Source organism: Bombus bifarius, unplaced genomic scaffold (assembly GCF_011952205.1).
Source record: "Bombus bifarius isolate JDL3187 unplaced genomic scaffold, Bbif_JDL3187 scf7180000008006, whole genome shotgun sequence".
Classification (NCBI taxonomy): domain Eukaryota; kingdom Metazoa; phylum Arthropoda; class Insecta; order Hymenoptera; family Apidae; genus Bombus; species Bombus bifarius.
The window spans coordinates 198423-223218 of NW_022884384.1; the positions used below are offsets into that span (position 1 = coordinate 198423).

Here is a 24796-nt window from a genome sequence, read left to right on the forward strand (position 1 = left end):
TAGAATTATCTTGAGAAGGCAATAAGGAGAGAGAAGAAAGAAGGAAAGTTTACAGAAAAATGTACAAAATTACGTAGAATATCCAAAGTTAACGAGACAATTTACGTTACGTTAGATTTCATTGCTTTAGTTACGTAAAGATATAAATTTACCAGCAAATCGCATTCAATTAACATTGCAACCCTAACTGAATACATTTACATTTGCAAAAGTAACGTTTGTTTCTTAAATTCCCCTGTGTACGTAACTCTTCTCTATACGGAAAAGAGAAAAGAAAAGGACATACTTTAGGCGCAATAAATCTTCCAATTGATCCAGGATCATTCAAATTCCCTTGTACGAATACAATTCTAGCGGGAGATCGGCAAACGACCAAATAAACATAGTACACGCGATAATCTCGCGTTCAGCTTGGCGAATGCGACTGTAATTAAAAGCTGAACGCCGTTCTGATATCGTCGGCTACCGAACAACGAAATTCCCTCTGGGACCCATTAACATAGCTCGCGGCGCTCCCGTTAATCACCAATTTTATCGCCATTAACGTTCCTTCGCCGATTAACTCGAGGCCGGAACGCACGCGCGAAACATCGTTACGAATTAATGGCCGTTTCGTTGGAACGGTACCGGTGGTCCGGTGTGAAACACGAGCGAGAACAGAATGAAAGAGAAGGAATTCCTTCAAAAAATCGAGACCGGTCAGTCAGTCAGTCGGACAGATCCCCGGCGGCAAGTAGCTCTGACACTAGAGCTTATAGTCGAAAGAGAGAGAGAGAGAGAGAGAGAGTTAATCTATCCCACGCGCGTTGGCCAGCAGCCAAGAACAGGAGGAACAACATTCGAAATAGCCTGCTAAACAACGCTTTTAATGCGTTGCCACGGTCTCGAAAGCCGGTCCTCGCGCGACCGCCACCTCTGTCTACCGAAATCGGACCACCTGCTGATCGGGAATTACCAGAAACCGACGTACCGTTTGATACGCCCGCCGCGATGATTCTCGATCGACCTGTATACCCTCGCGTTGATGAATCGCGGGAAACAGGATATTCGGAGTGTCAAAGGAATGTCGGATGAGCTATATTGGAAGACGCCACCGTGACTGGTGCGTCAAAGTTGCGGTATTGGGACAGTGTTAACCTCTTAACCTTTAATTTTGCTAGCGAACATCGTCTCTTTGATAAAATAGTTTTGGATTTGACAATTGGTACGACTGTTGGAATACTAGGAAAAATTTTGTTTAATCTATTTAAATACACTGAAATTTTCTTAATCGAATAGAAACTTCCAACTGTGTAGAATATATAGATAATTTGCAAATTAATTATCGCGAAAATGTAATAAATTATTTAGCTGCTTGTTTAAAGAACACAGATAGATATCGCAGCACGTGGAAATTAGAGAACAGAAAATAGGTGTTAAGTCTATTCGTGGACGATCGTCTTATCATCTTACTAACCTGTAATGGTTGTGTTTAAACTCGACGACAGTACAGTTCCTCCCTCATTCAATAAACTAGCGTTAATAATTCCTCTCGGTTGATATCATGGATCTCGTTAATGATCGTTACAATCTCGGCACAAAAGCAGCGATCGCTGTAGAAACAAGCTCGCACGATCTCCATGGACCGGTTAGCCTCACGTTTCGCAACCTAGTAGGACAATTTAATCGAACCGCATGCAATTACCCGTAGGTTCTCTTCGTCGATCGACCCGGCACCGCTTGAATTTCCAAACGATGTTGCCATGCTGCTAAAACACGCTACTCGATGATCCACAACGGATGATCTACCCGGATCTTGCGAAGAAAAACCGAACGAACGATCTGGCTATCTGATCATCGTCGACCATTAACGTTTCGTTGCAACAACCGTTGCCGGCTGTCGGAAACTCTTCAACTTTCTCCAACGAAAAGTCTCCTCCGCGATTGCATTGGCCGTCTCAAGATCACGGTTCAAGGTCATTTCGTTCGAGTTCAACCTCACTGTTTCTCTGTGAAGATAAAAAGAAGCAGAGGGAGGAAAAAGAAGTATAAAAAAGAGAAGAGCGTGGTAAAAGAAAGAGGAGAACGACGTGCGGATGATCGATGGTGAGAATCGGTTGGACCAGTCACTGTGGCTTCGTACAGGAGAAGACATCAGCTTGCGGAGGAGGTGCCAGGACTCTACATTCGGCGCCTCACGCTTGAGGACCCCAGGAGCGCGAGGGAACCCTCGAGTTCAAGGTCACAGTCTCCGGCACGCCATATCTGTCATCCTACCACCGGTTACGTGCCCTCCTCCAGGAGATCCTCGAGGTATTCTCTCTTGTAGCAACCGAGACCGCACGTGCACTGTCACTGATCTGCGGTGAACTTCGGAATTCCCTCGGTGCATCGGCGATCGATGCGAGTCACTCGGGACGCGATAGTCGCTCTGCGCTATCGATGTTTCATGTAGTGTATATTCGGACATGTATTTTCTGTAGATCGAGATATTTCCTCTGAAAACTGCTTTGTACTCGTAAAACCAGTAGTTGACAGAGCGATCATTTTGAAAGAAGGAAATTTCTATATAGGAAAGGTTGTCCATGAGCTAACTTATTCCTCCAATATGATTTGATCGATTATCCATATCATTTAATTATATTAATTTATTAGATTAGACAGTTCTAGCAAAGCAGCGCGTTTTCATTACATACATTTTGTTACAAAAATTCTGTACGACGTATGTTAACGAACAATATTTTGTAGTTGCAAAATTTACTCATTTACACTTAACCGATTCGTCGTTCTAAAGGGAAGAAGCATGATATTACAATTTCCTCCGCCTATAATCGCCAAACAACAATTTTGAGAGACGGATGAATCCCCAGAGACAGGATTTCCTAGGCGATTAACCGAAACTTCGACCTAGTCAACGTTGTTCGCTACCCGAGGATCCGCTTGGCCCGTTAATGTGACGTAGGAACCCGTAATTAAACGCACTAAAATTTAACTGTCGGGACAGAAGGAACGATCGGTGCCGCGCGACTTAATAAAGCCTCGAAGGCGATCGTGCCCTCGCAGCCGGCATTATAACGTTATTAAAGCAGCTATCGCATCGAAAGCACGAACGTCTATCTGAACGTCATTATCGTCGACGTTCTTCTCTCTTTTATCTTCGTCTATCCAGAGTCTCTAGAGTGCCGTCTCATTGTTCCAAATGCTTGCGCTCCGGGAATTCGTCTTTTTCTTCAGTTCGAAACGGGACGTTCCGGTGAACACGAGCACGGTATTATATTTCGAGGCTGACCCCGGGACAGCTCGAGATCCGGGCAAGGTTACCGAGTTTATTGCGAGTTTAGGACGTGCTCTCGTTTCTCGTGAATCCACCACCAGCGTGGATCAGCCGTCTCTCAGAAAGAATTCCTTCTTCTTCGTCGCCTCCCGTTGCTTTCGTTATCGTGGCCCATTTATCGACCGCTTTCGGACGCGTTCCTATCCCACGTTTTCTGTCCTGTACCGAGTCTGCTTTGCTACGAGCCGATTGTTTTCAATTCACTCGAGGCGATAAAATCTTCTAGATAATCCAATAAAGCGAGAAATTTCTAATTTGAAAGTTTTCATCGTTGAAAGATTTTTGTTAGCTGTATAGAGTCACCATCTACCATTGAGTTCATTTTATTAAAAAATTCACAGCATAATAATAATTATATGTTGATCTTAATAAAAGTGAACATTAATTTTATCAAAGGCATCTGTGTGTTTTTAGTAATTTGCAGAAGCAACAGATCCGAATCTTTTATAGTTCGTCCTTAAGTTCTCTATTTTGCGTAACTTGGTATAAAATGGACGAATTGGACATTTAAATATACATTGTGTATATTATTAGGTGAAGTAAAAAGTTCTGAGCGCTTTTTCGCTTTATTTCGACGATGAAATTAACATAGTCAAGATTATTCGATTTAGATTAAATATGCGCCGTTTTGTTCGATTACTTTTGTCCATTTTGAAGGCAATTTCATAATTCCGCGGTTGAAGAAGTCCTCGTCCCTATTGGTAAAAAACTTGACCAGCTCATTTTCACAAGCCTCTCTTGAGGCCAGTTTTGTACCATCAAGAAAATTTTGCAAAAACTTAAAAAGGTGATAATCGCTTGGTGCCAGGTCTGGACTGTACGGCGGATGCGATAGAACCTCCCAGCCAAGCTCTCGGAGCTTCTGACGCGTCGTTAAAGATGTGTGCGGCCTGGCGTTGTCTTGATGGAACACAACACCTTTCCTATTGGCCAATTCTGGCCGCTTCTGGTCGATCGCCTGCTTCAGTCTGGTCAGTTGTTGACAATAGAGGTCCGAATTAAGTGTTTGCCCCGATGGGAGCAGCTCATAATGGATGATTCCCTTCCAATCCCACCAAACACACAATAAAACCTTCTTGGCCGTTAATCCACGCTTGGCGATCGTTTGGGCCGGCCCACCGCGATTGGACCACGATCTTTTTCGGCTGTTGTTCTCGTATGTGACCCATTTTTCATCGCCAGTCACCATCCGCTTCAAAAATGGGTCGATTTCGTTACGTCTCAACAAAGAATCGCAGGCATCAATTCGGTCCAAAAGGTTCTTTTGCGTCAATTCATGTGGCACCCATACGTCGAGCTTCTTCTTGAGACCAGCCTTATGCAAATGGTTCCAAACGGTTTTCTGGCTAATCTTCAGTTCCTGGGCAATGGAATAAGTGCTCACATGCCGGTCCGACTCGACGATTTCCATGATTTTATCCACATTTTCGACGATTGGCCTACCAGAGCGTGCCTCATCTTCGACGTCCATATTACCAGAACGGAATCGTTGGAACCACCGCTTTGCTGTTGCATTCGATACTGTACTGGGTCCATAAACAGCACAAATTTTTTTGGCCGCCTGCTCCGCCTTTTCACCTTGGTCGTAGTGGTACTGAAGAATGTATCGAATTTTCTCTTTTTTTATCTCCATTTTCGAACGCTGTAACACACAACTGGCTTCACCGAACACAAAACTGACAAAGAACCTTTTTGATGCGTAATATCACCTTGAAATCGGTGTATACTATGACTCGATGCGATGTGCACATCGTGAGATATGGCTCACTAAAGACATCTAGCGAAAAACGCTCAGAACTTTTTACTTAACCTAATATTAAGATATTCCTGTGTGTATTATAACAGAAACGATATTTAGTATTTCACAATAGTCGAACGCTTGTACGATCTCGAAGATAAAGTGTATCATTTCGTTAGGCTGGTTCTTTTCAAACGACGAGAAGTCATCGTGAAGGAAGATCGTTAGGAAGTGAATTTGAAAAGCGTCGGTAACTTCATCATGATGAAGCTCTTCTCGTTGTCGAAGTGCTACTGCTTCATCTTTTCACACAATTTCGTTTCTCTTTTTACTCTGTTACTTCGCTTCCCTTGCAACTTCCTCGTAGTACTTCCTACTTGAAATCACGACTGACATTTGAAAAGCTCTTGGAAACCAATTATTGTTTACTCGAAAACACGAGAAATTGAAAAAAAGATTAGAAAATGGTAGATCAATCGATTCCTTCTATCTTTCCTGGTATTCGATAAAAAGTAATTTTAACGTATTTTATGCTATATAGTAATTGCAACAAAACTTTCAATTTTTAGACGTTCTAAATATACAAATCTAAAAAATAAATACATTAATTACTAATCAAAGACGTTCTAAATAAATTAATTAATCTACCCTAAAGTAATACTCTCTCCATATCTTTTAAAAATCAGAAGAGTAAAGAGTGAAAATCAAATCACAGCAAACAGAGCTACCAAGGCTTACACTGATTGATTCAAATAAGACGAGCAGCGTGGTATCAATGATGATGGTATCAATTCCATGCTTAAAACGAAACTCAATTTCCCAAGCAGAAAATCGAGTCTAATTCAGTCAGCTCCTGATCCACGCTGTAATCGTGATCGTGAAAATGAAACAGTTATAGGTCGTGGCTGGAGAGGATCCGGAAGGAGAGGCCACCTTTCCTGACGATCGTCTCTCTGGAGCTTCCAGAGTCATCGATTCCTTTGATCGAATCACAGGCAAGTGCACGGACCAAGGTCGTCGAAACCAAGGACGACGTTCTGGACGAACTCCTGGATAAGATCACGCCGAACGACGCAGGGACGAAGTCGGAGCTCGAAAGAAGGAAGAGATCGTCGAGGAAGTCTCGACGCAGAAGAGGCAAAGAGTTCCTGGAATGCACGAAAGGAGCTCCAACCCTCGAAGAATGCACGAAGAACATCGTCCAAGGTCAATTCAAAGTCTGCAGTTCTGGCGAACGTTTACTCAGTGGCATTCCTGGTATTCGCGAGCGCGTAAGGGAATCTGTTTTATGCACAGACCTTTAGAAGTTCGTTCGATTCGCGAGAAACGAAGATTAGCGAGCATCGACAACCTGTTCGCCTCTTTACGGGCTTTGGAAGACTTGGAACATGCTTCGAGATGCTGGTTGATTGGTGTTCGAGATGCTTAAAAGTATCGATTAGCGATTTGCGAGAAACCTTGGACGAGTTAAAACCGTATGATTAAATATACAGATGATGTAAAATTTGCAAAATGGTTTTGGTCATTTTTTAGATAAATGTTGTGTAAATTTGTATAGTCAGAAATTGATTGATCAACTTTCGACTAACAGCGAGAAATAATTTACACGTCTAACTTTATATTTTATATGGTAGAATATTTCCTACGGCCATATATTTAAAACACTGTACGGTAGAAAAGTTCATCTGCTAATTTACTTAATTATTGAAAAGTAATAAAATTGCCGATAATCCTCTGATATAGCACCAATATCGTCTAGAAAAATTAATATTCAAAATTATTCAATTATAAAAAATTATCAGTCGGTAACTAAGCTCCACTTCCTACATTGACGTTAAACAGGTTGCAGTCTCTAGGTGCACGGGCGCTACGCCTAACATACCGCACTCCATTAATTTCTTACCATCTTCCACGCCAAAGTATAAATTTCCCCATTGTGACCATAAATCATTCTCTACGCTAACTGAACCAGAAGAAGAACGAAAAGAAAAATTAATATTAATTAAATACCATAAAATTGGATCATCGCTCATTCGATTTTCGTTTCCAGGTCCGAGCCGTGCACGATTATCGAACCTCGATCTCCAAGACGTCACCAAGTGCATCTGTGCCGAGATATCCGGAAACGTTCGCGTCGATATCGACTCGGAGGTAGAGGCTGATCACGAATCGCGATCCTCCAGCCCGGAAATGACTCACACCATACGGATCGCGATGAGGCAGCACGATCGTACGGGCTGCAGGATCGACGACGGCGTAGAAACGGAAGGAAACGGAAGATCGAGGCCGGAAACGGGCCGGAGAAACGTCCAGGCGAGGAAGGAGACAACCAAGGAGGACGAAGCTTGCAACGGTGTGAACGACGCCTTAGATTTCACGTTGAATTGCAGCAGCGTGCGACTGACGTGCCGTGACACGAGCCTCAGGACGGGGACACCCTGTGAAAAGCAACAGAGACCGGAAACGCGGAATTAATCTGCGCTGGTTTTGTCCGCGAATCGTTCAAATTTCATGCCCAGACAATGGAAGGTCGTTAATTGTTCCGCTGATTCAGAGAAAAATATTTCTGTTTCAAGCAATGAAACAATGTTGAAAAACTGTCGCTCCGGTGGAAAGTTAATTGAGAAACATCTGATGTAACGGTAGTTTTCATCTTATATTTAGACGAATAGTTTCCAATCGGTGTGAACATTATTTGAGTAGTAGGCAATTTTTACTTTTGTATTTTTAATTATTTGTTCTCCTTAGTCCAAGACAAGAATGTTTCTGCTACACGAGGACCTTGTAATGAAGCTGCGTGAAAAAAGCTATTATGGGGATGGAAAGTTTTATTTTAGAAAGTTTTACATCGGGAAAAGTCTCCAAGGTTCTCTGAGTTTCAATGGTGTTTTCCTTTTAGACGATGGTTGTAATCTTTGGAGAATGGAAAATTTTAAATTTTGGATTTTAAACAGGTTTCTAAATTTTCATACTATCGCTTGATGAAGTTGAATAATGCGCCGTTTATTGGGAATCCATATATCACATAGGATGTGCTTAATTCGTAATAATCTCGAGGTCGGAAGTTCATGAATGCTATTTATCACGTAATTTAAATGTTGCAAATAAATCTTCGATCGGTACAAATATTTAAAAGCAAGAAAATCCGCACATTTGGCGTTTCTTGGAATTGAAGATATATTAAGACGATGCAATTGTTCGTATAGTATCATAAAAGACGTATGTAAATTCTTGGATATTACAGAAATCAGAGAAAACGTGGATAGAAGTATAATTTTTTGTGGTAGACAACCGATCAAAGATTTTCCTCGATATTACTGTTTAATAATATTTCGTTAATACTATACTATGATACTATAATAAAAAATAATTAATAAAAATTTACATAATTCAAACTTTGCTGCTTAAAAAAAGTCTAAAGAAGAACACGCGCTATTTGTTTCATTATGTACCAATCTGCGGCACCCAGAGTAAACAGAGAATTGTAGCCGCGTGAATTCCAGCAGCGGCATAGTTTTTACCAAAGCGTGATCGTGATGGTTCGGTCTCGAGGCGGTGCTATCGAAACGTCGAATTACAGTGGCAGCGCGGCGGCCGAGCTGAAAGGAATTTGGCTGCGAAGGATCGATCCCTCATCGCGGGAACATCCGAATTAAAGGAATTCCAGTGCTACGATCGCGTCGATGCCATTAGACCTTCTATTCCTCTCGGTGAAAAAAGGCTTTTGGAGATCGCTGCGAAGGAAAGCTCGGCCGGCCCGAAGCCATGAATCTTTCGCGCGGCAATAAATCGCGAATCGTTGCCTCGATTTCCACGAAACTCGCACCGACGCGACGTGCACGCATACTCGCATACCCGTGTCCAGTTAGCCTATTAATTAGCTCGACTAATAAATCGCGACTGGCCCGAGGAACAAGACAGAGAGAACGCGTTAGTTGTCGTCCTTTTACGTGGAAGGAAGAAGATACTAAAAAGGATGTCGAGAAGAAGACGAAGATGAAGAAGAAGAAGAAGAAGACGGAGAAGACGAGGAAGAAGAAGAAGAAGAAGCAACGTACGAATTTCGTCTCGCGGTGGACCAGCACAAGAGATGAGAATCGTGAGTCTAGGCTGGCCCCTTGGAAGGCCAAGCCAGCCCAAACCGGGTGAGAGAAGTTGGCCGGCTTCTCTTCTCTTCGTCTCTCCTTTTCTCTTCTCTCCCGTGTCCTCTCTAGTATCCCCTTTCCCTCGCTTTGAGCGCCTGGTCGCTGTTCCTCCTCGCATTTTTATTTTGTCTGTGCTGTGTGCGCTGCTCCTTCGTAGGGCGAAAATGGTTCATGGCCGTTTCTAACCGCCGATTTCGCCGCGAATCCTGCCAGGAGGATCGACCTCTGTTCTCCTTGCTTCTCCTTCCCCTGTTGTCTCTTCTTCTTTCGCTAGTAATTTGTTTTTCCCAGCTTTCCTTCGGTAGTCGTGCTCTTTATCAAGTTAATCGCGTCTTTTTCATTTTTTTTCTATTTCAACTAATAGAATGGTGCGTGACGTTATAAGAATTGGAAATAATCAAACGATAAAATATAGATTGTCAATGCGCTTGTTCGAATGGTCGAAGTTTCTATCGAGGTTGTAGCTATCAGAGTTTACTTTTCGAGAATGAAGACTTCATGCGAAGGGATTCATTGTGTAATTGGAAGAATAGGTTTGACGATGGACTGAGAGCGAATAGAACAATGTTCGAAGACGAGCGATCAAGTTAAGTAGGTATTTCAGCAAGTACTTTCGTCGGTCCATAACCACGAGCGAGTAAAGAAGTAATGACAGCGATTCGATGAAGTAACCGGACACGAGGATGAACGAAAAGGAGGGACTTTAAAGGGAAAATAATGACGCGGGGGAACATTCGCTTATGACGTAGTAATTACGCGAATACAATGATTAAGCGAATTCTGGTTCTCGACGACTTTTTTACTTCCGTAATTTGACTACACAGAGGACGTACAACGAGCATAAAAGTGTTCATTATTCTTCCCTGCGATTCGATGAGGCATGAAACTATCTCCTATTAAGTCCGTATTTGGAGATTATGCAATTTTTCATATTTTCATATTTTTAAATCCAATGATTGTTCTCATAATTCAAGAGGAAAATTTCTTTCTGGTTTCTTTCGCTCAGTAATTCAGCTACGTAATTAGCGAAAGTTCTATATAGTGTCACAAGCTGGGAATTGCCAGAGCTAATTTTTCTTGCGTTGACGCAATTGTATGTCAAATTACAATCGTCGAATTCAACATGGAGCTACAAAGTGATAAAATCTCTAGAAGAAGATCGAAATAAATATTCCCTTTCTTGCCACGATTCGTCCCTTTCTCCCTCGATTTACGTTTCTTCGTCGTCCTATCTCGCCGCCGTGTCCATTCCTTTTGCCTCATCCTTGAAATCGATTAGCGTGTTTACTCGATCGAGACGCGGCTGAGTAACGCGCGAACAGCGCGCCGGCCAAATACAATCGCGGACTTGCAAGACAAAGAGGACTTTGTTGCTCGCTGATGAGATCGCGACGCCTCCCCCTTTCTTCGCTTTTTTTTCTCTTCTCTTCGCTCATCGAGAATACGATTAGAAGAGTAGGAGAGATAGAACGAATACACGAGCAACATCGAGATAGAAAATTGATATGTTGATTACCATTGAGAGTGGAGAAGAAAGAAAAATCGAAGATGTTCTGCTCGTTGTGTGTTCAACGATCGTTTCGAGCAACCATATGGATTTCCTCGATTCCTTCAATTTCTTCGATTCCTTGGAAATTATCGAACCCATCCGTTTTTATCCGACTAATGTTTTGGAGCACGAGCAACGTTGTAGATAACCCGGAGCATGTTGCTGATCGTAAAAGTCGATGATACTTGCTTGTTCAACGATTGGAGAGAAAATGTGAATAGGATTACGGAGTAGAGATTCGATAATAATGATAAACGATAATGAAACTTTGAGTACAAACGTCTTCTGGCATAAATCTATTTTATGAATCGAAGTCGTAATCTATTAGATTGATTGGACAAGAATATTTTAATTCATACAGGAAGTTACGAGAGCAAATTAAGTATCAATGACAGACAACGAAAGCGGTTATATAGCATGACTTGTCGAAGAATCGAAGAATAACAAAGGGCACTGTTAACCAAGATAACGGTCCAATTAAAAAATTCAAGCGATATCTGGCGATTGAAACGCTGACACTTTTATCAGTATGGTTTCCTTCCATCATTTTGCTTTCTTGGATCCGATGTAGCTCTCTCCGTATCACGGGTCACGAATACTTCCAAGAAACCTAAGAACATCGTAACGATAGAAAGAATGCTCCATTTATCATGTTAAACTGTTGCATTGAAGCAATTTAGTACGTGCTGAATAGTCTTCTGAAAGATCTTTCAGTTGCACTGCAAATCCACTTTTAGAATTTTAAATCCCTCGTGTACCTTTCAATTACTCTTAAACCTTTCAATTCCTTGTTTTTTACCTTCGTATCTTTATATTTTCCACTCGATAAAATAATCTTCCGAACTTCTAAGCCTCGCAGATCTGCGATTTAAATTCCAATCGCGAGCGAAACCAAAATGGTCAAGATTTATTCGAAGAATTAAGACAAACTACGTAATCTTCGAACGTTCACTTTCCACGAATAATCCAAGTCACGTTTCACCGAACGCATCCCTAAATAAAAAGAGAGGTCCGGATTTTATCTGTCTCGTTATTAGAAACTAACGACGTTTCCTCGATCGGTTTTAATTCGACCGCAACGATCGCGATTCTACCGATCGAATAAAGTAGCTCCGTAGATTCCGGCCATAGCTTCAGCTCTCTCGAAACTTCTCTCTCTCTTTAGATCCGCGCCTCGTATCGAACTCTTTTCCTTTACGGGCCATTAGAATCGCCCGAAGCTCCAATAAAACCCGGCGAGATTGCGTTCACGGTTCCGCAGACGATCGAGAAAACGGCGAGTTCCGCGGGCCGACGTTCATTACCTCGATACGAAATTAAAGATCCGTTTGCAGCGTGTCGCGTTAACCGGTTCCAGGGTGCATTTCGCCTGACTGAAACGCTCCACGCGACGACACCGTCCGAAATTAAGATATCGAGCATATTCCGTCCCTTAAGTGGCATCTCTCGCTCGAACCAGCATTCGATTAGCCTCGACAGACCGATTAATTCCGCCGATTCGTTGAAACGTCCGTTTTTAACTGTGCCTCGTTCGATGTGAACAACCTTTTGCTCGGCAACATGCCCGATACTGTGTTCGTAACTACCGCGACTCGTTTTCCCGGATTGTAATTGCGAGATTTATTGCCCCCATGGAGTGTGACTCATTTAAGATGTGTAATACAGATTGTGGCATTAATAATAATCGGTATAATGCGAGTAGCTGTTTCGAACGACACGTGCGAGCTTATAGTCTTTATAGGTTGCAACTATTAGTGTATTTACAGTCGTTGGTATAATACGAGCCATTGGGTAGTAGAACCGATCAATTCCATTTTTTTTTTTTTAAACCACCCCATTAACTTCGATGGAGTTGGTCAGTTTAGTGTCTGTGATTTATACACCTATTAGCAAGTTAGTGTGTTGAATGTTATTTATTAAACGTTCAGGACCGGGTATCGTCTTAAACGATTATTCATCGAGCAATTCTTCAAACACAGATTCACTAACCCAGTCTTTCTTCTCGTTCATCATCCAGCAAAGGAGACAGAAATCGGCGAGGAGAGTAACTATCGCGTTTAGCGTAATCGCGTACAAAATGAACGTTCGCGCGCGTTCGCGTTTGGCAACGTTTAATTATCGGTCCGATACAATGGCCGGCCCGGTAACAGACGGGCCACCGCGGCAGTCGACCAAAAAGTCTATCATTAAAAACGAGCCCCGTTCTGGGTGAGAATAAAAGTACAAAGTATTTCGAACGAAAAAAAAAGAAAAAGAAAACATCGCTAGGAAAAACAAGGAACAAGAAGAACAAGCTAGTAGAAGAAGCAGAAGAAGTGGACGTGGACGAAGAAGAAAAGAAAAGATGGACCATGCCGCGATACCTTAAAATGATCATCGCTTTAAAAGATCGGAGAACTGGTGGAGGGAGTAGAATAGAGGAGATAAAAGAAGTAGTAGGTATATCCTTGATGAGCGATCGTTATCACGATGAAAATGCAGTCTCGGATCGATCCACTGCAGTCGATTCCTCCCTGGCTTCTTTTATTAGACTGCCAATTTCATAGCGTCTTCTCGCTTCCTCTCTCATCTTTTACGTTACTATCGTCTCTATCGCGCTTTCACGTTTCCTCCCTTTGTCGTTCTATCCCTTTCCACTCTGTGTCTGTTGTTCGTCGTCTACAGTTTGCCCGTTTCTTTCTTCCCGGTCTTCGTCTCGTTCATCTTTCACGTTCTCTCGCTTCTCCTACGCTTCCTTTTCCTTCGCTCGCACGAAATCTCGCCGATTCCACAGTGAAACGTGTATATACACTCGGGGACAGATTCTAATTTCAAGCAGAAGCTGTGACGAAATCTTCGAAACGGTAGTATCGGATTGTTAAAAAATTTCGTGGCGTTTTTAGTACGAACGTCGATCAAATAATGGGATGTCTGAACGGATACTGCTTTTGCTTGGATATTAAAAAGAATCAAGTAGAAACGCGAGAAATTCGTTAATAAAGTTTGTACCTTCTGTCGGTGAGACAATAGGTACGAGATTTATTTATGGCTAATCGTAAATGTATTAGGTTGTCCGAAAAGTTGTCTTTTGTTTCATCAGGAAATAGCACAACGTCTTTTGTTTTATATTATTTTGTCAAAATACGTACGATCCATTTCGTTCTGTCGAGATAAACACCGCGACATTTCACAGAGTTGGTTTCACGTTTCTACGAAAGTGCACTGTTGTGAAAATCACGTTTGCGAAAGAAAGACACTTTTCGGACAACCTAATACTAACCGTCTTGTCTTTCTCTTTCATTCCTTGGCCAGAAATTCGGTTCTCCTGCATAACCATCCGCTTTCCAACGTTTATCTCGGCCGTGACGTCACACGGCGTAGCGCACATGTTCCGACATCGTCGGAAGAATCATTCGATTATGCAGAGTCGCGAGGGAATCGTGAATTTCACAGGGAGCTCCTTTGTCGCGTGCTCCAAAGCTCCGTTTTCTTCGCGATTGCCTCTCTTTTATTGGGGACCTTGATGGCTCGCAGCCGCGTTACATCGAACGGACACGTTCACCGGAAAAACAGCTTGAACGGAAGATAGCTGTTGAATGTGGAGAAGGAGATTGACAAAAAGGAGGAAAGTTGTAGTTTCTTTCACAAAGGGTGGAAAAGTTGTAGACTTTTTCAGTTTCTTCGCATAGTACGGCGGTTTTTCGAGTTTCGTTAAGAAACTGCGAATTTTACTTGATATTCCAAACAAAACGACTTAATAATTTCACTATATATTTATTGTAAATAAAGAGATTTTTTTATATCTGACAGAATTATATTTCTCGAGTGATCATTACGTTAATTTAAATTCGTACGTAAAACTTTTGAAATAAGTGTAAATTTTGCAACTGTGTTCCAAATTTCCAGAAATAAATTACAAATATAGAGAAACCGTATCTTCGTTAGAACTCAATTATGTGTAACGTGCAAGGCTTCGGCGAATTGCATCCTTGACAATTTGTTCGCTTCCGAGTTGCTTCTTTTCAGTGTAATTTATTTTAACCAGATCCGACCGCTCGGGAGAATTTCTGCAACTCAGACATCGTTTTTATATACAATATTCTTTTAAGGCGAAGAAGTAGGCGGGGGATTTCAATTTTCCTGTCACCGAGCCCCGTTCCATCAATCTCGAGAACCGTGGCATCGAAGTGGAAAACGAACTCGATGACTTCCCGGTAAGAAGGCGTCTCTCCGAGTTACGGACTCCTTTGTGCACCTATATTCGATGCCTTGAAACAAAAAAAAAGAAAACCTACCACTTAACAAATTCTACTTGGAACTCGATGTTCCAAGTTTAAACAATTCTACCTTTCTTCTGCTATATTACTTTCGTGCAAGAAGATTAAATTAGCTGTAACGATCCATTTTATACTCATAAAAATACTTCCATATTCTGGAGAGTCGTCATCTCCAACATTTTATATCGACGAAGCATAATTACGCAATTAAAACCAAAACGATTTGTTTAACCCGTCAAGAATCAACGTTGCTTTAATCCAACCTTTCGTCTTCACCTTTTTCTTTCTCCTTCCATGCGGACGCTACAACTGTATGAATCTTGAAGAAATTGAAGTATCCTATAGCATCACGATGAAATATTTCTCGCTAGATCATAGTTTGTATATTCCTTTTCGTGTATCGGATGTGTGACGGCCCTCTTGCGACGTATCTGTTATTTTAATACGTTTGTCGTGTCTTATCGCCCTCATTTTATTTGGTAAATACGTTTATGCAATCTCTGGAAATGATTTCACTGCTTGGACCCTGACGAGTTAATTAAAATTTCTTCGTTTGCAACATTAATTTTATAATTACCCAACGGCGTTCTGATGAACTCGGTGCAACAAAATATTATTCTCGAACGTCGAGTAAAAAATGATTGCCAGCTTTCATAACCAGTTCCCAAGGAGAAAAAACAGTCTCATCCGTCTTATTCGAGGAAATTGAGAGGATCGACATCCGAGCGGAATATCCAAGATCCTTCTGCTTGTTCGGGCTCGATCCGAAAGAAGACCGTCGAATATTCAATCCCGCGAGCAATTTCCATTCGTCCCGATGATTTCCCCGCCGAGATCGAGTTAATGAGAATATAATCTTAGTTGTGCGTGGTCTCGTTCGTTCCGTGCAGCCAATACTCTTGCCATTTTACATTCCGTGTCCTCGTTCGTTCCATCCGTTCTTCCCTCTGCGCTGCATCCGGTCCTTCCTTCCGCCAATTACTCTCGTCCCGACGTCGTCGACCGGAATTATCGTCGTCCCTAGAACGGATCCACCGACAGGACTTTTCCTGCCTTTTCCACCTCGCTCCTGGGCTTTGCCGATCTTGCCATTTTTCACGGATCTTCTCGCTATGTAGGAGAAGATCGTTCTCGTTTCAACCAGCTGCATAGGGTTTCGTCAGATTCAGAACAGGAAGAGTACGATGCCGCGATGGAACTTCGTACGTAATAAATCTGTTACCATAAGAGTGTGGATGTTTATGCAAATTTATATCCTTATGAACACGACTGAAGAAGCGGAGCCTAGATAGAGATTTGTTTCATCTACAAAATGTTATAACGAGCGCTGTACCTACTTTGCATATTTCATGCATGTTTGCGTATTATGTGAATTCACGCGTACCTTTGCGCCTTGCACAATTTTTCATCATTGCAATCTAATTATTGTTTGCCATGCTAGGCATAATAAGTCTACGAAAGGAATCACGATATGTTTCGGTGGTTATTCAAAATTTCCTCGACTGTCCAAATCCACTTTACGCGGTACGACGAGCTGATAGTCGCGCGAGGTCTTTAATTAAGAGACAAACTAATCGACTTTCGCGCAGACGAACGCACACACCGTGGCAAACGACGTCTCGACGCCATCGTCGAATTTTATTATTGTCGCCAATTGACATACAATTCGAAAGACGTTGCCGATTATTAAACGGTGCATCATGGTCGTACAATGGCCCACCGACGACCGCACAGGAAGGCTTCTATCACCGTTGATTTAGCTTCATTACGATTTTTATTAATAATTTCACTAATTGCCCGGTTTGCCGAATTAATTGGCCGCGTCTGGGAACCGTGCAACGTACGTTTCCGTCTTTTAAAGTATGCTGCACTTACGCGATCATTAAAATCTAATAACATTTCTTCGTGATCGAGTCTGGTATCTGAAATTTTCCATTTACATAGATCGGCCTTGTTTAAGTTTAGAGAATAATCGAATTGTGACTCTCGACATTAAACGAGATGTTGCATAAGCTGTGTCAAGTTCTTGTTGCTTGTAAAGCACCAGTCATCGTTTCTAAGAAACTCTGTTACGAATATTATCTCTAAGATGTAGAGTTACTTAGGCTCCAGCTGGCAGCTGTATAATTTAATCTTGATTGTGAGATGTTTTTGAGAATTAATTTTCTTATAACGAAGAGACGACTGTGTCACGCATTTTGGAACCAAATACCGTAATTCTTTTTTCTGTAAAAAAAAGAAAAAATAAATAGAAAAATTCATTTTTATCTTGTATAATATCTGCTGCACATCGAGCTTTATTTATTCATTAATGTAGCGTTTAGTCCTGCACTATCATTTAATAATCTATTTAATAAATTACGGTTCCTTCCATACTGTAAATAGATTACTTCAAAATGATCATAAATAGTTAACCTTAATTTTAGCTTCACTGCTATAAGAATATCTCCTCAGCAGTGACTAACAATTAAAAATAATGTAAACTTCACACGGCTAAATTGTTTAAAATAATATAAATTTACGTAATAACAGTAACAGTAAGGTAACAACTTCGGAGAAAAATTTGTTGACAAATCCATCTATCGTTGGTTATACACTTTAGGGAACACTCACGATCAAGCAGCTGCAACGAAATCGATGGAATGCCGTTCTCCAGGTTGCACCAGAACTTGGCTGGTAACCCGGCTCGATCAACGCACCGATAAAGCACGTCGCTGCGGTGGCTAAAATAAACCTTTGTCATTTTTTTTATTCGCACTAAATTAATCACCGCCGACCGGGAAATATTTCACCGCAATGCGAGATGTTTTATTATAAGATAACGACGAACGGTCGAAACGCGGCCCCCTCGGGAATATTCCAAATTAACTGATTTGATAAACGAGTCGCGTCCATTGATATACTGTTATTCGTTAAAACGCTCGAAACCAGAAAGCTGGAGAAAATTTATGCACAGAAATAAGAAGGTAAATGTTCCAAGACAAACATTCGCACATGGTATAAATAGTACCGATTTTTTAAGACCTTACGTTTTCAGCAATTACGGCCATATTTTTACTTTTATTATAAAACACAAAATTATTGTCGGATTAAACATGGTATAAATTATCAAGAATCTCTCGAAAGAAAAATAATTGCACTGTCAAACGACGAAGCCTCGAAACTTAGTTTTTCAGACAATACGATTCATCGTTGTGAATCTTGCAGATGAGTAGACATTTTTAAGTTTCGTTTCACTTTCGCTAGATAAGAAAAGAAAACATCTGTCGTGATGCTTGAACTAAACGCTTCGATCTGCTCAGTTCACACTACGAATCATCGATAAGACTCATCTTTCCGAACTCTAGAATCAATGAACCATTAACAACTCGTCAATTCACCAAACAGAGCTCAACACAAACGAAGTATCTTGAAAAAAAAAAAACCATGAATAACCCTCTTTCACTTCAAATCAGCGAGAAGAAACCACTTCTATCGTCCAAACTCTTTTTTTTCTCTCTTTTTCTCTCTCTCTCAAAACTACCCCCCACTCAAAGCCTGAGAAACTAAGAACAGAAACTCGATTATAACGATGAGGCGAATCGATCGACTCGAGCCTTCCTCGATTCCAGCGTCTGATTACGATCCCTCGATGTCAGCGGCGCGCGAAACAACGCTCAGGGATCGCAGGAATGTCGCTTAATCGCGACGGAAGGAATGATCGAAGTAAGACGTCGAAGGGGTGGCGACGGGTCGTAATTCGATTTGCGAATTGCTCGTTCGACGACGAGGTTCCCTCGGCCACGGTTGATGCCTCAACAAGTTGTATACATGTAATCTGACCCAGATCCTGGGGTCTAAGTGAGGTCTAACACGAGGGAGAAAAGGGAAAGAGGAGGCGGAGGAGGAGAAGAAGGAGGATGAGACGGAGGAGGAGGACGAAAGAGACGAAGGAAGGAGGACCGGAGGGTTCTTCGGAAGCAGACAAACAAAATATAACAGCGCGAGTTACAAGGAAGGATCCCGAGGAGATGAAGGGTCTCTGACTATCTCTCGCTCTCTCGTTCCAGCGATCTCCTTGAAGAGGGAGAAGGAGAAAGGGTGTACCCTCTTGAAGCATGAATGGATTACGAAGAGCCGTGTTCATTCATTCGCTCCTTAGCGGCCTAGAAACCCACAAAAAGTGTATCTCTCGAAGCAACGGTGGCGTACCAGTGGCGTAGACCATGATCGCGGCCCTCTGGCTACCAGGCTGTCTTTTTGCTCGTAGCTGTGACTTTGCCCTGTTTGCGGAACGCTCACCCCGCCCCGGGGATAGTAATTGGGATGTTGTTAAATCGTTACGTGGGAAACGGTGGATGCGCTTCCCTTTTCGACGACCGGCAGCCTTGTAGCGGCTCTCTGTTTGACGAACCGGCTCGAATTGTCGTTTTCGTGGTTTGCACCGGATCGGGAACTCGTTCGTTGACGGTCAGCTGACAGGAAATGAGGATAGTTCTTGCAGCTTCTTAGTTTAGCGTGGAGCGGTGTTTATGGCTGTTGCGTTGCTCTCGTTTTTCTTCCCTTCTCTAAGTATTTTCTATTCTTATAAACTTCCTTTAAATTACGAATATTTTCAAGATAAAATGTTAGAAGAATCGAGAAGTAACCTGTTTCACGATTGCATATATCGTAATTAATAGAGATCAGATTAAACGTGAGCATATATTTCGCTCGATAAAGATAAAAGAGAGAATGAAAAGGTAAAGATTAAATCAGCAAGGGGATATTACGATACCTGAGTACCGGGCCTCTCGAATCCGTTACACGCGCGAGAACAGAAAGGATGATAAAGATTCGACTGCAAGGCCGAGATACTATTGAAGCCCGTTGACCCAGGTCGGTTTCCACCGGAGGCTGAAGTCGTGGGATTATATTCATGGCGCTTCGTCAATCTTAACCCGGCCTTGATTCGTCCATCAATCCATTTCTTTCGAAAGGAGCAACTCGTGAATTACTCAAAGTAGATTGTGAAATATTTGCATGCAATGGTAAAGTAGATCATTTATTTATTAACTTGTACACTGACACGTTTCAACTTTCGTATAAATATGTCAAACATTATTAATACTATCTTGTTGCATTGTAAAATGCATGTAATTATCAAGCAACGAGTTTCTTTTTTAATGTTATACATGAAATATGATTTTAAAATCGTAATTAGACTAAAAGTCGAAGAGGAAACTGAAAATTATTAACGAAAAGTAAGAATTTTAATCGTATAGAATCGTGATATTCGAACTGATTTTGGCAAATCCCATATATCAGGTTTTCACATATTCTTTGTAGATAAAGAGACATTTTGACATATTACGTGAACGAGATTGAATTTTCTTTTCATAGGAGAATAGAAATACGTCTGAAGATTGGGGTCTACCCAGAGGAAATCATTCTTGAACCGTTAAATCATTTCCGGTTGGCGCCGATTTCTTGAAATTCTACAAGTAGGCTTCGCCATTTCCATTCACAATACGAACACACAACTTTCTTAAATCTTATTACCGAGAAATTTCTACTACGTCGAATATTCCGAATTATGTCTATTCACTGTTTGTCAAATATATATTAATTTTCTTTCTATAATTATAATAACCTTCCGTCTATCTTTTAAACTTTCTTTTGTCCATTACCGTGTAAGAGTTGAAAAGATATCGATCTATAATAGAACGCGAAACGAAATCAAAGCGAACAGAGAAGCAAATATCGATCGTCGAATAAGTAGGAAGGTTTAACGAGATATCGTTAGGTTAGAAGGGAAGTGGAAGCCACGAGTTTGACCGACCTTTCTCAAACTTAGAGACCCATTGAGGAAGGAGGGCAAAGGTCTTTTAATGGAGACGGGAACAGAGAAAGACGGAAGGAAGAGATGGAAGTAAGAGACAAGATTTTGCGAAGGGTCGTTTGCTTTTTGCTCGTCTGAGATGTCGCCGGCAAATGTGCGAAGAAGCCATCTCTTCTCGCGCCGTTTTGCGCCTAATTGAAAGCGACAGTGACCCACTTATACCACCTATGCCACAGATTCTTTTTCTTCCTGCGACGGCGGACGTGCCGATCGTAAAAACTCGGCAACGACGACCTAACGGCTATTATTCGTTGTGTTCGGCGACAGACCGCCTCACGAACCGTTTCACGATTTCTCCAACGATTAGAAGAAACTACGAATTTCAGCCTACAGCCAGTTACAGAAGTCGATATATACCCTTCGAACTTGAAATATAAAAAAAGTATAAAAAAAATATAAAAAATAAAATATTTTCGATTTCCTTTGGTAATTCGAACGCAAGAAATCGCTGCACGTAGACTTTTTAAACTGATTATATATGTAATTTAACAATTCGAAGAATTATAGAACGAAGGATGTACCATTGAATTAAAAAAAATAGCGAGGTAGAAAAATGGACGCTGATTGATCAGCTGCTTGAACTTTAGAACTTTCATTTATTGCATTTATAAAAAAAAGAATTCATAATTGCTGTAATGATATCCAAGCTACTATGATGTCATAGAATTGCTAAATGTTAAATGTAAAATCTTTTATGCTGAACAAAATTAGCGATGATGCAATATCGTGATTAATTGCAATTGTTTGCAGCTTTCTACCATCGAAAGATATACGTGGTCGTTTTTTCTCTGGCAAAACGCGAAGGAAAGATTTACAAACACGAAACGCAGTTTCGGATAAAACCTCGGATGAAATACAACTGTGAGTAGTAGTAGATACTCTGTGAAACGTCTAGCCTTTGGTCAGCAAAGCCGCAAATGGAGTCGATTTCTCTGAAACCGCAGTAAGAACGACTGCTATTGACATTACACCTATCCTAACACTTCAATTATTAGCGCTTCAAACGTTTATCTGCTCATATCCCCTTGAATGAAGGTATTACAATTGGACTAACGGACCGAACATAGCATTATTAAACGTAAAAAGGAATCTAACGATCCTTCGCATTAGCTTCATTTAAGGCGATTATGCGATACACGATTAATTCGTCTCCTCCTCTTCGCTTACGTAACCACGTACATATACGAGTTGTCTATAACGTATAATGTTGCAAGCTTCGATCTGTTTGATCTGGATTCGGAAATTTATCTTAAAACTTATATTTAGAGCTCCTCTTCTACGATATATTCTAGATAGATTTACATATATAGATTCGACAGTTTGTTTCCATAATTATCAGAACTATTTCGTATATTCGACTTTTAGAATTTATTGCTTCTCTAAGGAAGAAATTCTTTACGTTTCTCCGAGCTTAGAATTCCACAAACTTTTCGATCAGAAGACCACCTATGCACTCCGTGTCACCTATTTTCGATTCTTGTTATACACAAAATCATCTGCCCTGAATACTCGCGTTTATCGTAATCTGATGGAAGAACGTTGGTTTCTAGTTTCCGGGAAAGAAGATGCCCGGTCCTGTTCCGCAACGTGGCAAGGGATGGAATCGTCTCGTGATCCAACGGACGATGTATCCGCGTACACGTCCCGGGGTAATTACTATCGGCCGGATAGGAAGAACGCTCGGTGGCCGTACAAGCCAGGATCCGCGCTGACTTATTATTTCTTAGTGATTTTCTGAATTGCGCCGGCCACGAACGCGAGCAATGTCTTCGTGACGTAAACGAGATAATGGCGAGCTCTGCTCGCATACCCACGATGTAGACATAATGACGACGCCGGCTATGGGATTATAGTTCGGCCAGCAACTCTCAACCGCTCGTTCGACATCGTCTCTTTTAAAAGAACGACGATAGCGAAGTCGCGCTGAACGCGCATGGTCTCGTTTCCCCTTGGGGCAATTTCGCGCGTTTGCCAGAGATACACGAATTCAGATACGCGCCGTCGGCAATTAGTCCGTCTAGCGAGATTACAACTGCGATCAAATTGAATCGGGACCTCGGCAATTATGGCAAATATAATAAGCGCGCTCGCGGCCGCCACGACCGGCCGTAATTACACCAAGAGAACGGGCCACTCCGTTCTTTTGTTATCTCAATTTTCAGTTACGCGCCGCTTCGATTCCGCTACGAACTCCTCTTGTCTGTTGCTGTCTAAACGATTTCGCGGGCCACGGAACTCGTGACCACGGTAAAATGGCGTTAGGTTCTCGTTACGGTGGGCATGCGTTTTCTGACCAACTAACGTTCTCACGAATAGACCGATTACTAGAAATCTTAATAACGAACGTTTTAAAAAATAAAAATTCTTGACGCCACGTTTGGTGACTCGTGGCACCCTCGATACATTGGCACACAACTTGAGCCTCGAAGTTCGTAAACTAAATATCGCTTCTTGTATAGTAAACGATCGATCGTCTAAAATAAATAAGAAAAATTCTCGCAATTGCCACGTTCTTCGTATACGACCCTTCGATATAACTTCCTTTGTGTACGGTCCAGGAAGCAGTAAACACAGTTCCCCCGAAAGGAAACGTATCTTTAAAAGATCACGAATGCTCGACGATTCCATCGATAAGCCGTGGTCGTTTCGTGAGCAGAGCTAACACGAGACCGTGGAAGCAAAAGGTGGTAACGGGGAGGGTTGGCACCGAAAGACACACGAACTTGGGAAAAAGATAAGTACCTGTCGGGCATAACTTTCCTCTTTGGTCCGCCATTAGAGCAATTTGAACGTCTCTTCGGAGCCGCAGCGGCAAAAAAAGCCGATGAGTCGTTGCGCTAGACTGAAGAATGATCGGAGAGGCGCCGAACCGCTTTTCCCTCTTCCTCTCTGACTTTCAATCTTACACTCTTTCGACTATCTTCCTTCCTCTTGCTCGTCCTGCAGTCACGTATCCTTGCTCGTCTCTCACACCTGAAAAACTTTCTTCTTCTCTGTCTAGCCAAGAACAAACTCCTTGACTCTATCTCTATTTTCTACCATCTTCTTCGTCCCTCGTTGGTCCAGCTCGCTCTTACAGGACTCGTTAGATTCACCGGGGGATTATGTTTCGTGCTATTATAGCTCTCTCCGGCGAGGAACACCCGCGCTTCTTCTCTCCGTTCTCTTCTCGCTTCTGTTCATCGTCTTTCTTCTTCCTTTCTCTTCTGGTTGTTTCTCCTCCTTCGATCCCCACTGGTACGCAAGACATCGTCGTTTCTTCTGCCCACGAGGAGGCCCGGCGGCGCTGATTGATAAAATAGTTGGCTCGTCAGTGCTGAGTGCCGAATAATTGGTTTGTCAGTCAAAGGTGATCGCGTGAAAGGATAATGCTTGTCAACGGGAACGGCCGCGACACGCGTAGTGCGCCGCTTTTTCGTCCTCACCACGCCAAAGGTGATCTTCAACCATGGAAAACGTACAGCCAAAAACGATGCCTTGCTCGGTATACCAATTGATCGTTCAAGGTCCTCTCTCCTATCGTCGCATACGAGTGATTCACTCTTTCGTCGCCGTGATTCAGTTTTACATACTATGCTGCACCTTTTGCAAAACGTGTAGTCGTTGGTTCGTGTTCTGCATCTTTCAAGAAAATAACGAGGCAGAGTAGACATTTGTCAAATTGCGCGGTGGAGCATGTTCTTTAACTATATTCAACTGTTAATTACGAACGTGCTACCGATACAGTTTGATCGGGAAAATTCTGCTGCCGGATTTTGTTTGAACTAAAGAAACTTACGCAGGTAACTAGTTCGTTCCTCGAAAATCGAACACTAATCGTAGCAAAATTAGAATTTTCACGGAGAATAGAGCTGGTCGAACTTCTGTGAAACTAATACACGGAATTGTCTGCCCTTCGACGAGTTCGGATAGATAAAGTTTCAGCGTATAAACTG

The 24796-nt window shown here is 42.0% G+C and overlaps 1 protein-coding gene and 1 long non-coding RNA gene across 2 annotated transcripts; one reads left to right on the plus strand and one right to left on the minus strand.

The window, feature by feature from the left end:
• Positions 1–661: 661 nt before the first annotated feature.
• LOC117206421 lies at positions 662–8356 on the plus strand. Its single transcript, XM_033445752.1, has 4 exons — positions 662–698; positions 2091–2292; positions 5944–6257; positions 7102–8356. Exons 1-4 carry the CDS (start codon positions 662–664, stop codon positions 7524–7526), a joined length of 978 nt encoding a protein of 325 aa, XP_033301643.1. The 3' UTR covers positions 7527–8356.
• A 7115-nt stretch (positions 8357–15471) lies between these two features.
• LOC117206419 lies at positions 15472–24041 on the minus strand. The gene is made up of 3 exons (XR_004487386.1): positions 23901–24041; positions 23604–23834; positions 15472–17227 (listed from the first exon to the last, which is right to left on the minus strand). It is a non-coding gene; the product is annotated as an uncharacterized LOC117206419 (long non-coding RNA).
• Positions 24042–24796: the final 755 nt, after the last annotated feature.